Here is a 17806-nt window from a genome sequence, read left to right as displayed (position 1 = left end):
GTATACCGTATCTATCACTGGCATTAACGATAGCTCCATGATTTAAAAGTAATTCAGCAATTTTCTTATTCTTATAGTTAATCGCATTGTGAAGCAGAGTTGTGCCATTTCGAGTTTCAGCATTAACGTTAGCACCTCTGTCCAAAAGCAGCTTAACACCACTTATATGTCTTTTTTTAACAGCAAGACATAGTGGTGTAACACCTGAAAAGGAAGAGATATATGTAGAATTAACTCTCCAATTAAACTCCATGTTCTAAAAGATGTTCATCAATCTGTAAATATCTTTTCTAAGCTACAATATAAAGTTATACCTGACTTATCTCTGGCATTAACGTTAGCTCCATGATTTAAAAGTAATTCAGCAATTTCTATTTCTTCCTTTACAATCGCATTGTGAAGCAAAGTTGTACCTTCCTGAGTTTCAGCATTAACGTTAGCACCTCTGTCTAGAAGCATCTTAACAAGTTCTATGTCACCATTTATAACAGCAAGATGAAGTGGAGTACCAAGATCGTCATTATCATATTCGTCAGTGTTGCTGTTAACTTTAGAACCATTTGTTAAAAGTAGTTTAATAACTTCTGTATGTCTATTCTCAATAGCATCACAAAGTAAAACATATCCTTCTTTCCATGCTTGTGAATAAGATAGTCCAAAATAAGTAAGTATCTCCCTTGCTCTCTCTAGGTTTCCTTCACGAACTGCACGTATTAACGTGTAGCTTGTATCAATATAGTCCATTGTAAAAATAGTGCTCAATTTGCATCTGTTTTTCTCTCAAATCTCTCTTCTATGTTGTTTCTCCGTTTAAGTTTTAGGTTTGATTTTCCTATAAGTATTTATATGTATTAAGAGCCGTCTACAATGGAGAGTTGTAGGCCGTAATAGTAAGAAATTGACTAATCACAGTCAAAGTACAGAAGAATAATCGATTGTGATTTGTCAATTTCTTACTGTTACGGCCTACAACTCTCCATTGTAGACGACCCTTTAGGCCTGGTTTATGCGAGCAATAACTGGTCTAGTTTCCACCGAAACCCTCAATTCGGTTTCACTCCGGTACTGATCAAATTTAGTGCTCTGTTTCCATTGGAAGTAGAGTACTTTTAGATCGAAGCGGAAGTGAAATCAGCACAATTTGACAGGTTTCCATCGACTTGAATTTGATTCTACGTCGCATTTGGTGTGAATTAATGCTTCGGTGGAAACTAGACCAGTTATTGCCCGCATATAAACCAGGCCTTACTTCATGAACTCACGTAATGCCGAACATTTCCGAGCGTTCACGGAAATAGCCGGAGTCAATAAGTCCTCCCCTTACCGCTATTATCACCTACCCCGCAGCAGAAAGTTCCGTCTATATATTCTTACGTCCATGACTGTTTTGTGGTAACTGGTATTACGACAGCTATTGTGTGTGTGTTGTGGTGCACTATTAAGAAAATGATGACCTCGTCGGAAACGTCGGATATGGAAAATCTGGCGAGTGAAAATAGTGCCGAAGATTCCGCGATCCTGGAGGTGAGCTCTATGGCGGTAGGCGGAATTGTGAAGCAGGAAAGCCGCGATGTCGATTTCTTATCCAACTGCAGCACCTCCATAGAGGGATCCGTGGTACGAATACAGGACATAACCTGGGACCTACTTCGACGACTAGCCGTTAATCAATTAATTATGAGGAAACTTTTGCAATTGTTTTTTTAGATTGCTTCACCTTCTATTGACAGTTTCTCTACTCTTCCGGATCAGGAGATATCGGACTTTCAGACCGATTCGCGAGATCTGCAAGTGAAAGTGGACAATCCACAGAAACATCTTGAAACTCTGGAGACATATATTACATTTCGCATAACAACCAGGGTTAGTATATATATCTGCCATTGAAATAGATTTTTTTTATTATTGCTTTTGTAAACAAATTTGCAAAAATTCTTTTTTTTAGACCACACGTCCAGAGTTTGAAGAAGGAGAATATATAGTTCGCAGACGTTACAATGATTTTATTTGGCTGCGTCAAAAGTTAGTGGATACTTATCCAACACATATTATACCAGTAAGTTTTTATCACTTTTAATAATTTATTATGAAACATTAATGAAACAATAACAATAATAACATAATAATAACATTAATAAAAGAATGACGTTAATAAAAAACTTAATCAGTTCAAAATCTTTGTAGCCAATGCCAGGCAAACATACACTACTTGCTCAGTTGGATCGCTACTCAAAGGAATTTATCATAGCACGCATGAAACTTCTGCACATATTTTTGAACAGAGTGATAAATCATCCTATTCTCAGTTGCGATAAAAATCTTCACATCTTTCTCACAACTAAACCTGCGGTGAGTGCAATGTTATTTAAATTTATTCAAAAGCAATAATGAGCGCGTTGAATTTTGTGTAAATTTAATATTTTTCTGTTTAGGAATTTCTTGTTCATCGCAAGAACCGTGGAAATATGCTTGGAAAAGTGACAGATTCCTTGCAGAATATGACAAGCACGTATACGATGAAACAACATCATTTGGAGTTTGAGCAGATTCGGGACTATTGCACAGCTCTGAGCGAAAAACTGTCTGCTATAGATAAGATTAATCATCGTATACATAAAGAGAGACAAGGTATATTATACATTGCTCGTATATATGTTGACTGTAGTAGCAAAAATCAATATTAATTGATTCTCATATTAAATATAACAGATTATTTATTGGAGCTTCACCAGTTGCATCCTATATTTACTTTGTGGGCAACCTCAGAGCCAGAGCTCGCATCCATTTTATTAGCGATCGCTAAAGCGGTTGAAGCAAACGCGATGGCTCATCAGAAACTACTCGAGAACATTCCAAATGACGAACGCGAATATGTCTCGTACATAGAAGCGGTGAAAAATGCATTATCCCGACGTGATTCGATGCAAATTGAATACGAAATAACAGTAGATCTGTTAGCGAAAAAAAGGTCGGAGAAAGATCAGGTATTATTTTATTACGCATGTCTTTTTCTTATGTGTTTTTACATTTAATCAAGTTCTAGAGAACGATTCATTTCCATATATGTAATTATAATAACCCACAACTTCTCATATAATAAAAGCTAAATTTCTATTCTATAAAAAATTTTCTCCAAAAAATCATATTCTTTGCTTTTACATATTAATAAAAAAAAGAATTTGCAATTTGCATAGTTGATAGGGAGTCCGAGCTACGCGATACCCGCGCAAGGCTGGGGTGGATCTCTATGGAAACCAGAATCTCGCGACGAAAAGTTGGAGCGACTTAGCCAGATCATTCCGCGATTAGCTAAGCAGACGGAAATATTGCAAGATCGCGTGGAATGCGCGAACGAGAATTTGCGAAGCGACTTGCAGAGATGGAACGTGGAGAAGCAGCAGGATTTAAAGAGCATGCTGATTGCGATGGCCGACCGACATATCAGGCACTATCAACAATGTATGAACGCGTGGGAAGAGATACTTGCCGGCCTCAAGTTAGATGGGATTGGATCTGACATTAATGTAGGACCACCTGTCAAGATACCTGTTTGAACTGCTAGTCTATCTCTCTCTCTCTCTCTCTCTCTCTTACATACGTACGTGCGCGCGCGCACGTTCCGAGAAAACAGAAAAAAGAATAGATAGAGAATAAATGTTTATTTAAACACAAAAAGGTAAAATAACATCGTTCACGAGATCTCTATTAAATAATGTCACAACATTTATTGCAATCCAGATAACAATTCCTATTTACTATATATAGCTTGTTATCATTGCTTTCCGTAGAATCATATCGTCATTCTGTATCTCTGAGAGGATTTATTTAGCAAAATGGAGGAGTTATAACGAATGTATTTGATATAATAATAAAAGTAGCGCATTTTTTTTTTATGTACATATTATATATAATATGTTAATATCAAAATTCTATTTAAAAAATTGCCTTTATGATACAATAAGATCATGTGTGATAATGTAAGAAATTAACGTAAATTTTTCTGTATATATATATTCTACATGTATTGTTGTAGGATAAAAAAAGAATTAGTAAGTATGTATATCGCGTACGCGAACGAAATTCTCCGAGGATGTTCCTTTTTTTTTTTTTTTTTAGAGTTAGATTATCAATTAATTATTTTAGGGACCAAGTATCGGACCGGTTGTCACTATTCTCCGTTCTTTCTCTCCCGATTACTTCAAAACCACGTTACGATACATTTATTGACAATCAGTTTAGTCACCTATATATATCTACTATAATATTATGAAAGTGCAGTAGTTACCATGACACACAGCGTAGATATAACTTTAATGTATAGTATACAGAGCAATGGTAAATTTTACAAATCAGAGCAAAATACTTGCGAGAGCTTCGTTGTATTATTATTTAGTACCGTCTATTGCCTCTAACAATAAGTTGCACTTAAATTATTACACTAGGAAGAGACATATAAAGAGAGAGAGAATTTCAACATTGGCTCATATTTCTCTTCTTATGTCGATATTATTTATGCTCGAGAAAAATTTATATTCACTTATACACTATAAACAATGCGAAGTTACACATTTCTATACATTATATGCCACTTGTCACTTGTTCGTCAAATAGATAAAAACAGCAAAAATTTATATTATAATAAATAAATTATTGTTTGCAGTTAATTAAATGGCTTTGTTTTTGTTTTTATTCTATTAAGGCGTCGCTTGGTGTTAAGTAAAACTGCACCAGATTGTCCAAATCGGTGAGTTTGGTTATAGACTCACCTGCAAATATGAGAGTCAATATATATAAACAATTTGTTTATAATAATGATGAATTAGGGTAAAATGATTTTCTTTTGCGCGTTGAAATACTAACCTGCTAAGCTCATCTCGTTGTGAAGAAAACGTACGGTATGTGTGTACGGTTGTTGAATTTTTTCACGCAACTGTGTAGCCAAACGACGTGTTGGATTCCATATTTGGCTACGAAAATTCGGTATATTCGTGAGCGTCAGCTTCCAAGACTCCAGCTTGACTTCTTCCATCGGTAAAACATCCGTTATTCTGTATTGACTTGTATTGATGTTCCACGTGAACTTACACCCAACTTCATACTGCTTTCTCTCTTGCGAACTAAATGTACATTATTATATTGACTCGTTATTTAACGGGTTTTCAGAACAAATACCTCGAGAGATGTAATGTGTGATAGTCGGTATAAAGTGACACGAAAGAATCACGATTAGAGATCATAATTTAACAGAGCAGAAAGAATAGCATGTGTGCTTACCATTGCGTTTGACTACATAACTCACTTGCTTGGATCTTCATTATATGCAAGCATATAATGTCGCCACTAAGTGCGCACACGTCGATTATTTCTATATCATAATCACTGCAGTGCCAATATTTTTTCTTGAATCTCGCACAGATCCAATCTGCTATATGATGAGAGAACGTTTCGATATCAAAACTCAACTGCGTTATAGAAACGCATGGCACTATCTAAAAGTTTTCACATGATCTTTTTAACGATGATTTTTTTTTCAGTGGTTTGTGATTTAGATTTTATTTTACAGCGAGCTTGCTTAAATTTTAATTGTTGGTAATTATTATTACACACACATGAGCGAGAAAACTTAGCGTGTTTAAATATGTACCAGTTTTTCTGCTTTACTGTTGCTGATCATTTGCATTTGTACATATCCTGAACCGTGCACGAGCATTGGAAGCACACATTGGTAGCTTACATATCCACCTGTTTCTTCGTCTATAAACATATTTCCGATTATTTTTCCCAGCACATTAATGTTTTAACATCAAAACATTGCAAAAAACTTTCTAAAGCAAAATAAATTAATTATTTGAACTTTCGGATACCTTCTACATCTGTAATCACCGATATCATCTCGTCATCAAGTTCTATGTAGCTCCGTTTGAAACGCGCGGTACACTTTATTGAAGGATACTGCAAGTTGTTCTTAGGAACCAACGGTGAGAGATTCGAACAGCATTTACCTATCCGATGATCTCGATGCACGCTCCCATTGGACAGTTGATTCTGGTTCAAAGGTCGGAGAACATTTTTTTCTGTCGGCAAAAAAAAAAAAAATTGATCCTACAATCCCACGCAGATTTTCTTTTGCTAAGAATTATCGAGAACTTTACCTGTCTCGGTACTCAACAATTCACTCGATACACTAATATCTTGAGCAAGATTCAACTCGTCTGATTCGCTCTGATCAGAATCGACCCAGTGTCTTCGGCCATTCGGCATTACCGACGACATCGTCGGCGAAGAAGGTATCTGGTGTATGGAATACGCGCCACGGAGTTTGAACTGGTCACGTATGAGCTTGAAAGGAACTATATTCTCCGCGTCCTCTGTCTCGTCACAGAATTCATACTTCTTGTCAGCAAGTCGGCGTTTTCTAAACGAACTTAGTTTCTCGCAGGTCGCTTCCTGCGTCTCGTCGGTGAACTCGTATGCTTTTTCCGCTTCGAGAATTAGTTTGTGCGTGGCTCTCGTCGTTCGGGTCGGCTGATTCGAGCTCACAACGGCGGGCGGAGGCGAATGCAGACTCGATCTCTTGCGCGGACTCGGATGACGGAAAGATCTTGTGATAGGCGGAGACATCAAGCGGGACGAGGACGAAGGAGTGATCGATACGGATTGAAGCGACGGGTTTATGGAAGCCACGGAACTGTTCTCATGTTGCGAAGCACTGGGTTGAGGAGAGTTTGAACGTGATTGCTGGCTACTATTATTATTATTACGTTGCACCTGAATTCTGTGACTAGACTCTGAATTGCGAGTGCGTAGGATATCAGACGGCGGAGTGAGCATCGGCGACGACCACATGGTCATAGTTCTGAGATCGGCGGGTAATCGCTGCGGCGTCGAGCGCGGTGAGCATGACGGATGCTTTACCAGCGTGATGAGATCATTGCCGATGTTGAGTTCCTGCGACGTGTCCTCGCAGAAATCCTGCAGAATCTTATCCCGTACCGAAATTGCTGTCTGCTCAATACCACTACTTGGTCGCGCGACAGGACTGTTATTGCTACTAGTGTTGTTGTTGTTATTGTTTCGACACTTGCATTCGGCTACCTCCAAGCATTCGCATGACTTAACACCTAAAGCGCCCGCAACGGTGGACTTATTGTTTTTATCACAGACACAGTCGCTTTGATTGCTGCTTGAGGTATTTAACGAGTCACGTCCCAACTTGACCGGCTCGTCTAAAAAATCGTGTTCCAGACTGGACTCACACTTGGGAGATTGATCGACGCACTCCGGTGTGTCGGAAACTTTTTCGTCCGAACTCTCGTCCCGCTCCGTCCTCATTGCGTAGTCCACCTCTTCGACATCGCTCATGTCTAACGGGATTGTGTCCGGTACAATGGGTTCTTGTCCGGAATTATCCTGCTTATCACATGTTCCATGACCCTTCGTTTTAGGTATGTTCAGATCTACCCTAAGAACGTGCAAAAAATTGCCCGTGTTCACGACCACGTGATTCCAGTAATTCAAACACACCGTGGCTCGAAATTTTGGATACGGCGAGATGACTTCGTACGTTGTATGAACCGTCAGTCCGTGCTGCAGGCAGTTGCATCGCACGCAACCGTCCCAATTCGCAGCTAATTCTGTAAAATAATTCGTGTAATTTTAAATAAAGTATTACAAAAACTGTATCACATTTTAAATAAATTATTTCCTTTACAATTTTTTTATGAGTTATTAACTACCTTCATATTCTTCCTCATATGATGCGGCAACTTTCAAGCATTCCTTACAATTGTCAAGAGATGGTACTGTCGTTATTGTTAAATATGCTCTATCGGTTGGATGCAAATTTAAAAAATTTGAACTGCAACAAACAAAAAGACCAATTGATTTTTGTGCATTTTATTTTTTAGCTAATTTTACAAGCTGTAATTCAAAACGTACCAGAGGCCATGTATTACAAGCTTGTTCCGTTCCATGGGCCATTGTGATATAACTATGTTCAATTCTCTATAAATTGTATAATTGCCAAATAATGTGACTTCGGCAACTTTGCGGGCTACACGATTTGGTGTAAAAGCCCACCAATGTAACAGATATTTGTACAAAGATGTGTTACTACCAACATCCAGTGTGTAAGTATACGTAAGCAGAAACTGACCACATTGTGTTAATCCCATAAAAATATGCCTGACAAAAAAAAAACAAATTGTTTCATTACAAATTGCTTTTACTTACATGTGATATATATATATATATATATATGATAAACAGTAAATATAATATTAGTATGTATTATATTAATAAGCATACCCTGCTTCAAGCGCGGACTTTGGAATTACATGTAAGAGAGGTAAATGTCGCCATTTAGGTACACTTGTGAACAGTCTTTCCTCTGACGCATAATTGTGCACTGACAGACATCCTCTCATCTGCAAATAAGACTTACTAAATTGCTGCAAAAAAAAAACCTAACTTATCTGTTTATTATAAAAAAAAAAATAAAAAAAATAAAAAAAAACTAACGCACATTATTGCAACAGTATTTTAAATAAAACTCACATTATTTAACATGCAACAATGGTGTGTGTATTTTTTTTACAATAGTTTTTAAGAATCTAAAAACAACTTCGTACTTTTTTGCAAGTGAGCGACGAAGAGCGACGGATCGTTCTCAAAAAAAAAACAAAAAAAAAAAAAAACTATATTTGTAATCAAAAAGTTGAACAATCTCTCGTATCTTTCGCGAATCTTGCGGGTTTTTTCCTGAAAAAAACTCGCGAACGAAACAGCAAAAAAAAACTGTTTCCTATAAATTTAGAGAAGCGAACGCCGTCTCAGTTTCTCGATTACGTTCGTTCACGTTATAGGCGTGAAGGTTAAGACCACCCTTACCTCCCTTATCTGCAGCTTCTGCAGAAAATTCCGTTTGCTGCGACGATGCGGCGGGCACGGTTTGCGTCCCATAACGACGCATTCTGATTTTTCCGACGTAATGTCAGAGAAACACTCATTGCAGCAATCTGAGGTAGTGTCGGAAGACGACGCGTCTGCCATTTTTAAATAACCTTCGTCGCTGCGAAACTCGCGTCAGCGCGTGAAACACGCTCTCGCTTTCGCTTTGACTCTCGCCGGCGGCGGCGGCGGCGGCGGCGGAAGATGAGAGTATAAGAGGGATGGTGTATATTGCTGGCGCGCGGAGAGAGATCGCTCTTACGTATGTATTTTTTTTTTTCTCACGTGACAAGTGGTGGCACACACACACACACACGCACACGCATCACGCGTGCGTACGCACGCGACTCTCGCGGCGTGTGTGCTGCGAGTGCTCACGTTATTGTGATCGTGACGATGTGTGTGGCGTATAACGATATTATGGTAATGCGACACGTTGCTGCGAGAATCGTTGCAAAATTATGCGCGACATTAACTCGTCGTTAAAAAAAAAAGACATTGCCGCACTTGCGTGACTGCACACAAGTGCCTGCGAAACGACACTCTCGGTAACAATGCGTAAACACATAATCGTTTTTAAATCTCTTCTCTTTTTGGATCATATAAAAGTTGCTCCGTTTGCAACCGAATTAAAAAGACAAAAAGTATTCACGAAGTCAAAATAAATGTCAAATAACTTTTTTTGATAAACATATAGTTTTAAAAAATATATAGAAAGGCAGTTGGAGTTCAAAAGCACAGTTGTTGTTGTTGTGTATGGATATAATAATGATGTTCTTTATTTGATAGTTTATAAAAAGTTTGACGTTTCGACCACGGTTTTTAGTATTTATCAAAATCGTTAGACGTATGCTGTTCGTAAAAAACGCCGATCAAGATACGAAATCAAGGTGTTACATGGTAGGTGATCGCAAAACAAGAGTTGTAACGTGAAACATAGTTTTGTTTACAGCGGATGAAAAACATCTGGGATAACAATCGGATCAGCAAAATTGTTCGTAGCATTGTTGTGTACAATACTTGTGATGTATGAATAAAACAAAAATGGATATTACGCTGGACGACAAGCTGAATGTGCTGCAGCAGATAAGTCAAAGGAAACTTGTCGAGATATTGGATAACATTCCAGGAACAAAGGATCTGATAATAGAACAAAAACTTATGAAAGTGCTGGACAGCTTCGTAGGCATGACTGTGCTAAAGTAAATACAATTTTTTAAATAAATATTTTATATTTTTGTTTTTGTTATTATAACGCTATTATTTTAACACTTGAGAGATATTGTACTTCTTCTTTTTTTTGTATTTACATAGGAGATACGGAGTGGACAAAATATACAAAATGGAGGAAGGACTGAAACCATCGAATACTCAACGTATATTTTTAGTATCCAATAATTTGATCACATGTAAAAGGGTTCTTGATCAAATACAGTCCGAGGTGTCCCACATTAACAGGCCTCACGTCACTGTGTGTCATCATTTGCTGGTCATGCCATTTGTCCCACCTGTTTTACACAATCTCGTTGAGGAAGAAGGTCAACGACTTGATAATATTGCATATTTTTTTTTTTATTTGACCCGATAATAACGATCAAACTATTTATTTATAGGTTTGTCTGGACTGGTTGCACTGCAGACGTTGTCCACAGAATTCGTAAAATTAGACGGCAATGTTTTATCATTGGAAAATCCAATGTTTGTCGATTTATATTATCACAAGGATACCAGTCTTCTGCGAGTACTGGCGCGCAGCTTGTGGTCGTTGCAACTGATACTCGGCTCTCCGAGACTCTCGCTCTTTTTTGGCAAACACAGCCAGCAGGTGGGCAAGCTGATGGAATCGATAGAGCAATGCCTGGGCACGTCTAGTTTGGAAAACGAAGTTGGCGCCCTGATTGTCATGGACAGAAGTTTCGATCTGGTCACGACTCTTTTAACACCGGTGATATACACGGGCTTGTTGCACGAGATGATCGAAGTGAATGTCGGCACAGCAGTATTGGGAAAATCGCAAACTAAATTGGACCCGTACAAAGATCACATCTATGGAGAAGTGAGAGATGCTCCTTGCAGCGATGTTTTTCCGATCTTACACGGCAAGGCCAAGTCACTTAAATGTACGTCATTTTTTTATGCGTATTGGTTGTTTTTTTTTTCCCCGATAACGGTCTTCTTGATGAATGCTGAATGATATTAGCTGAACAGGAAGCTATACAACTGATGAAGTTGGCCGAGATGGAAAGATATGTGTCAACGAGACTGCAAAAATCCAGGGACACGACGCGACAATTGGCATTTCACATATCCGCATGTCAGACCATTGCCGATAGCTTGGGTTCCGAATTTCAAGCCTTGCAGACGATCGAGAGACTAATGCTCGATTGTAGGGATAGAAAGGAATGTTTGAGCTATATCGAGAGAAATATAGGTGCTTCTTTTGAAATATATTTTAAATTTTTGTTAAATTTTCATAATTAAAATTTAAATTTTCGACGTTAGGTCGATTATAATTAAAATATATAAATAATTTATTACTAAACTATACAAAGAGTATTTTTGCAGACGAGCACGAATTACGATGTTTGCGTCTTTTGTGCCTGTTATCTATTACCACGGATGGTATCACGCAGACCGAGCTTCAAAATATTCAAAAACTACATCTCCACACGCATGGTTATCAGCAGATTCCGTTGTTCTATAAATTGCGCACAGTTGGTTTGTTAAAATACAGAACTGAAAATATTTTAAACAAATTGCCGAGCAGGACCAGCGAATGGAGTAGCAACGCACAAAAATTGAAGCTATTGCCCGGTTATTCCAAGCGGTCCGATCAGAACAGTCGTACTTGTCCGAGTTATGTGTTCAGTAACACTTATATGCCTTTTGTAGTTCGTATTTCTTACTACATTACAAATTCATACATAATATTTTATTTTTCTTACAAAATTATCATTATTATAATTTTTTAGGCGCAAATATTAAACATTATATCCAATCAAGAGAAAGATACTCGCAGTTTTGAGGATTTGACTAATTTATCGGGCTGCGTTGTTAACGGTCAACGTGGAGTGTTATCACCGAAGACAATCGTGATCTGCGTCATAGGAGGTATCACCTGTGCAGAGATAGCGGCGTGCCGGCTTATAGAAAAGTCCACAGGAATACGTCTGGTTCTTGCGTCAGACACTATTCTAACCGGCAACAAACTTATTAAGAAAATACAAGAAATATGAATCTCACTGTGATCTGAAATGTTCACACACAAGTGTATGCACTTTTTTTTAATAAACTATATAATAAAAATATGGAAACTTATATATATCTTCTTCTCTTTTTGTACGACAAATGATATATATAAATGTAATATTGTAATATATGTGTATATATACATATATATATAGTTATATATGTATATATATATATAACTATATATATATATATATATACATATATGCCAATTACAGTATTTACTGCTAGGGAATACCGTCTCTCTTACCCCTAGCTCCCCGCGTCCACGAAACGATTCATTGACGCCGACTGTACCTTTCTACGAGCCGAAGTGCCGGGCGTGACGTCACGCACACGGCGATTCTCGCTTGTGTGCGTGTTCCCACTGCGTAGAATCAAATTTAAGTCGATGGAAACCTGTCAAATTGCGCTCATTTCACTTCCGCTTCGATCTATAAATACTCTACTTCCAATGGAACATTAAAAATGAAACACTAAGAGTGCGGTCAAAGCTTCACTGCAAATGTTTTAAAGCAGAGAGAAACCTGAGAGCGGCCATCCTATTGTAATTTTTTACGACGGTTTCAGCCGCTGGTTTTAGCCGTATTTCCACAAAAGTGGAACTCAAAGGCCGTTCTACAGTAAACGCAAGTCGAAGATCTCGTGGAACTGATCAATCACGTTGGTCGATTGGCTGATTTGACTCTGCAATTGGTCAGTTCCACGAGATCTGCGACTTGCGTTTAATGTAGAACGGCCTTTGAGTTCCACTTTTGTGGAAATACGGCTAAAACCAGCGGCTGAAACCGTCGTAAAAAATTACAATAGGATGGCCGCTCTCAGGCCGTCTCTCTGTTTGAAGCATTGTTCTATCTTTATTTCTCGTTAAGAGCCGTCTACAATGGAGAGTTGTAGGCCGTAATAGTAAGAAATTGACAAATCACAATCGATTATTCTTCTGTACTTTGTTTGTGATTGGTCAATTTCTTACTATTACGGCTTACAACTCTCCATTGTAGACGGCTCTTTAAATGTAGAATAAAGATAGAATGATACTTGGACAGAGAGAAACCTGAGAGCGGCCATCCTAATGTAATTTTTTACGACGGTTTCAGCCGCTGGTTTTAGCCGTATTTCCACAAAAGTGGAACTCAAAGGCCGTTCTCCATGAAACTCAAGTNGCAGGTCTCGTGGAACTGATCAATCACGTTGGTCGATTGGCTGATTTGACTCTGCAATTGGTCAATTCCACGAGATCTGCGACTTGCGTTTAATGTAGAACGGCCTTTGAGTTCCACTTTTGTGGAAATACGACTAAAACCAGCGGCTGAAACCGTCGTAAAAAATTACAATAGGATGGCCGCTCTCAGGTTTCTCTCTGACTTGGAAACATTTGGTCTGCGGTCCGTTTCATGCTTAAGCGCGCATTTATCTATATAGTATACGTGACATATACTACAAATAAATGCGCGATTAAGCATAAAACGGACCGCAGCCTTGCAGTGAGACGTTGACCGCACCATAAAAATTTGATCTGTATCGGAGTGAAACCGAATTGAGGGTTTCGGTGGAAACTAGACCACTGTATCAAGTTCACTACAACACACAGCTATCGTGTTGGCTACTTGATCGGTGAATTGGTGTAATAAAGCCTGCTCGAGACTTGCGATCTACTAAAAAAGGTCACTTGATCACTCTTACTACTCCTGATTATATTCGGACGCCGGTAAATTGATGTGATATCAATCAAAGAAAACAAAGTCTCTGACTCTAAAAAACATCTATAAAAATTTGTAAAAAGAAATCAAGTTTATCTGTTTACTTATTTCAGAGACCAAATTACGAAGTTTGAAAATCATTCGTCGCAGAGATAATAATAACGAATAACAGAGTTGTGTCATTTGTTTATGTGTCATGTTATATCTGTATCGTATAATAATTATATTCTGTATTTGTTGGGAAGTTATTCAGAGTAAAAAAAATAATAAAATGGATTTAAGTCCCGGAGATCCAAGCTCTTATTCAAGACCAGGTATTTTAATTCTTTAAATTTTACATACATTTTTAATATTTTCAAAATAAATCCTTTATTTAAAAAAAAAAAACAACAAAATGTTTACCTGTTACATTTAAAAGTTTGAAACACAAATGTATTAATAAATATTCTTTTTTTAAAAACATTTAATACAAGTTTGTAATTATATTACAGATCTTGCGATTGTAACTCATACTCACCTAGAATTATCTGTTGATTTTAATCAAACAGTTCTTAAAGGTAAAGCAATATTAGATGTAGAGAAGAAAACTCCCACTACTGAATTAGTAAGTAAAGTTTTTTTAGTTGCTTTAAAAGTAATTTTTTTTATTACATAGTTTATTGATTTCTTAGGAATTACACAATGATGTCTGCTTCTTTAATATAATCATTTATCTTACAACTACACTTACATACACATACACGTATGCTATTTTATAATTTACAACTACTTTACATTTTTCATCTGACAACTATAACACTTACTCTTAAACTTATTTACTCCTTACTTTCTACTCTATCTATATTGCACATGTATATACATGCTCACCCATGATGTTTTAATTCTATTATTAGTATTTTTTGTTTAATAATTTAGATTTTGGATAATCGTAAACTCGTTATATCAAATGTCACAAATGCCATTAACGGATCACCTTTAGAATATTCTATTGGAGATAATGTTGAATTTGGAAGTAAATTTACTATTCAATTACCAGAAACTAGCGGAGATAATGATACTATGTAAATATATAAACTATTTATGAAAGACAATTCTGATAGTAAATTAGTGATGATGATAGTAATGATTCTCTGGTATTTTTTCAGATATAAGATTGAGATTATGTATGAAACATCTCCAGATGCTACTGCACTGCAATGGCTGACAGCTGAGCAAACTGTTGGTGGTGTACATCCTTACTTATTTTCTCAATGTCAGGTGAATTAATAAATACTATGTTCTTGTGACTTGTATTAATATTCACATTATAAATATAAACTCATTCATATTTTTTTTAGGCTATACACGCTAGATCTATGTTTCCCTGTCAAGATACACCATCTGTGAAATTTACCTACTCCGCTAAGGCAAAATATTTATAGATATCATCTTAATGAAAAATGTTCTAAAATTAAAAAAACTACAATTATTTAAAAAATTTATATATAATTTGTGACAATTTTGTATACATTTATTTTAGATTATTGTACCAAAAGACCTTACTGTTCTAATGTCTGCACTTTTGGATAAAATATCAGATAATGATGTCACAAAAGTATATGAATTTCATCAGCCGATTCCAATACCGTCTTATCTGGTAGCTATTGCTGTAGGTGCATTGGTATCGAAACCGATCGGTCCGAGAAGCAAAGTATGGGCCGAAAAAGAATTCATTGATCAAAGTGCATACGAATTTGGAGAAACTGAAACAATGCTGCAAATTGCTGAGCAACTATGCGGTCCTTACGTTTGGGGTAACATTTATATAAATTTAAATTCTACTTGTTGAATATAAGAAAAATTTTTTTATTAAAAGAGGTGCAAATATACATTAAATCTTTTTTTTTTTTATGTATAAACTCTATTTATATTTGCAGATATATACGATATATTGGTACTTCCGCCAAGCTTTCCGTTTGGCGGAATGGAAAATCCTTGTTTAACGTTTATAACGCCAACCGTGCTTGCCGGAGATCGTTCACTTGCTAATGTGGTCGCTCATGAAATTTCGCACAGCTGGACAGGAAACTTAGTTACAAACGCGAATTTTGAACATTTCTGGCTGAATGAAGGCTTTACTATGTTTGTCGAGAGAAAAATCAATGCTAGGATGTTCGGTGACAAAATAAGACATTTTGAAGCATTGCACGGCATCGAAAATTTAAGGGAGACGGCAAGTATTGAATGTGAAAGAAATAAAAGAACAATGTTGTATTTTTATTTTATTACTTGAATATCTATATCCGTATGTCATTTTACACAGATTCAAAATCTTGGAGAGATTAATCAGTTGACAAATCTAGTGCCAAACTTGACTGGTGTGGATCCTGATGATGCGTTTTCGATAGTGCCTTACGAAAAAGGACACACATTTTTGTTTTATTTGGAGCAACTTTTAGGAGGACCAGAAATATTCGAGTCATTTTTGAAATCCTACTTGAACGCTTACAAGTACAAAAGTATCAAGACTGACATCTGGAAGGATTACCTATACAAACACTTTGCCGATAAAGTCGAGCTACTAAATTCCGTTGATTGGGATACGTGGCTGTACAAACCGGGCATGCCACCTGTGATACCCGATTACGACAGAACCTTGATAAACGTGAGCATCGATTTGGCAAAACGATGGATTCAATGGGACGAAAGCACGGTCTCGCCTTTCGTTAAAATAGACATAGAGAGTTTATCTCCCGGTCAGAAAGTGGCATTTTTAACCGAATTGCATAAATCGTCTGCGGTTCTGTCACTCGAGAAGATACAAGTGATGGCGGATACTTATCAATTGGACTCTGTGAAAAATTCTGAAATACGGTAAACACACATATCCAGATTTCTGAGAATCACGATCTTTTCCTTTATCAATTCATGATACCATTACATAACGCAATCTATATCTTTTGCAGATTCGTTTGGCTGCGCTTGTGCATTAAAAGTCGGTGGCAGCCAAAAGTTTCAGACGCTTTGAAATTTGTCACCGAACAAGGACGCATGAAGTTTGTTCGACCGATATTCCGGGATCTATACAACTGGCCGGAAATGCGTCAACGAGCGATCGATGAGTATTTGAGTAAAAAGAATAAGATGATGTACGTAACCGCGCATATGGTTGCGAAAGATCTTCATCTGAATGATTGATATGATTATCAATTATTGGTTGTTTTACGAAATTACATATATTATTTTTTAATATAATAATTTTTTAAATATGTAAGTGTAACATTTACTACATATATATTTACACACAGTAAACGTTATTTACACACAACAAAACGTATATGTATATTGTAAGAATAACCCTTGAGCAAAGCGAAAGGGGACGTTACGGTGAGGAACGGAAAGAAAAGAGAAATATAAGTAATGTTACAAATCTTTCTTTAAAGTTACCAATCACCAAAACTTACAAATAAACTGAATATATAAATGATTTATGGCTTTTATAATTAAGCACTGTCTTTACTATCGAGCGCTGAACAAAGGTAAGAGAATACTGTCACAAGGCCGCTAATAAACGTGTTAACTAATTCACGAGCCGGACGTCTTCTGATTTTCGTCTTTTGGCTCCGCTTTTGGATAGCTAGGCCGGCCGCTGTCAGCGCCGCCTGCTCTGTTATCGCTAGTAATACAATCGATTGTATCTCTTTGATAAATCGCGAGTTTTCAGCCTCAGTGAACGAAAGGGGTCGCTGATCGCTGGATTAATTAACGCAAGTTAAATAAATCTCTTACAATATATACAGGGTGTCCCAGAATTGGTTTAACATCTCTCGTAGGCAGGTAGAAGGAATAAAACTGAGGTGAAAAGTCCTATACCATTTTGCTAGATTCGCAATAGTTACTGAGATTTTAATTAACAAAGATCCGCGAAT

At 37.0% G+C, this 17806-nt stretch overlaps 5 protein-coding genes across 19 annotated transcripts in view; 3 read left to right on the top strand and 2 right to left on the bottom strand.

The window, feature by feature from the left end:
* LOC109861841 (ankyrin-3-like) overlaps positions 1-1395 on the bottom strand; it is a 13906-nt gene extending 12511 nt beyond the window's left edge. For 6 of the 7 annotated variants that reach the window (XM_020441673.1, XM_020441670.1, XM_020441674.1 and 3 more), the window contains exons 1-3: positions 1325-1395; positions 315-832; positions 7-204 (exon numbers count right to left, since the gene is read on the bottom strand). In XM_020441673.1, coding sequence (XP_020297262.1) covers positions 7-204; positions 315-744 — 628 coding nt within the window. In that variant the 5' untranslated portion in view covers positions 745-832; positions 1325-1395. Of the gene's footprint in view, positions 1-6; positions 205-314; positions 833-1262; positions 1282-1324 lie in introns of those variants that run through there. The other variant, XM_020441669.1, reaches the window with a different exon arrangement.
* LOC109861844 (sorting nexin-30-like) lies at positions 1357-4655 on the top strand. The gene is made up of 7 exons (XM_020441683.1): positions 1357-1617; positions 1708-1863; positions 1946-2056; positions 2185-2349; positions 2433-2628; positions 2710-2984; positions 3195-4655. The coding sequence occupies exons 1-7, from the start codon at positions 1447-1449 to the stop codon at positions 3552-3554; spliced, it is 1434 nt and encodes a 477-aa protein (XP_020297272.1). The 5' UTR covers positions 1357-1446; the 3' UTR covers positions 3555-4655.
* LOC109861839 lies at positions 4098-9132 on the bottom strand. The gene is made up of 10 exons (XM_020441667.1): positions 8890-9132; positions 8308-8426; positions 7939-8184; positions 7737-7858; positions 6153-7634; positions 5865-6074; positions 5645-5754; positions 5275-5489; positions 4861-5117; positions 4098-4766 (listed from the first exon to the last, which is right to left on the bottom strand). Exons 1-10 carry the CDS (start codon positions 9049-9051, stop codon positions 4687-4689), a joined length of 3003 nt encoding a protein of 1000 aa, XP_020297256.1. The 5' UTR covers positions 9052-9132; the 3' UTR covers positions 4098-4686.
* Positions 9129-12257, top strand: LOC109861842 (vacuolar protein sorting-associated protein 33B). Of its 7 annotated transcripts, none has more exons than XM_020441682.1 (7): positions 9129-9211; positions 9902-10151; positions 10264-10487; positions 10563-11069; positions 11150-11380; positions 11515-11840; positions 11922-12257. In XM_020441682.1, exons 2-7 carry the CDS (start codon positions 9979-9981, stop codon positions 12183-12185), a joined length of 1725 nt encoding a protein of 574 aa, XP_020297271.1. In that variant the 5' UTR covers positions 9129-9211; positions 9902-9978; the 3' UTR covers positions 12186-12257. The 7 variants fall into 7 exon arrangements, with proteins under 7 accessions (XP_020297271.1, XP_020297270.1, XP_020297265.1 ...); XM_020441681.1 differs by having other exon boundaries at positions 9165-9211; positions 9890-10151; XM_020441676.1 differs by lacking the exon at positions 9129-9211 and adding an exon at positions 9262-9497.
* A 1343-nt stretch (positions 12258-13600) lies between these two features.
* LOC109861837 (leukotriene A-4 hydrolase) lies at positions 13601-17309 on the top strand. 3 transcript variants are annotated; one of them, XM_020441666.1, is made up of 10 exons: positions 13601-13862; positions 14012-14212; positions 14390-14502; positions 14814-14959; positions 15044-15155; positions 15236-15304; positions 15418-15691; positions 15815-16110; positions 16201-16751; positions 16844-17309. In XM_020441666.1, exons 2-10 carry the CDS (start codon positions 14095-14097, stop codon positions 17073-17075), a joined length of 1911 nt encoding a protein of 636 aa, XP_020297255.1. In that variant the 5' UTR covers positions 13601-13862; positions 14012-14094; the 3' UTR covers positions 17076-17309. The 3 variants fall into 3 exon arrangements, with proteins under 3 accessions (XP_020297255.1, XP_020297253.1, XP_020297254.1); XM_020441664.1 differs by having other exon boundaries at positions 13601-13906; XM_020441665.1 differs by having other exon boundaries at positions 13601-13940.
* Positions 17310-17806: the final 497 nt, after the last annotated feature.

Source organism: Pseudomyrmex gracilis, unplaced genomic scaffold, assembly GCF_002006095.1.
Source record: "Pseudomyrmex gracilis isolate BER0280 unplaced genomic scaffold, ASM200609v1 scaffold_1077, whole genome shotgun sequence".
In the NCBI taxonomy this organism is placed as follows: Eukaryota; Metazoa; Arthropoda; class Insecta; order Hymenoptera; family Formicidae; genus Pseudomyrmex; species Pseudomyrmex gracilis.
Note: the sequence above shows the minus strand (reverse complement) of the source record. Positions and strands in the feature narration are given on the sequence as shown.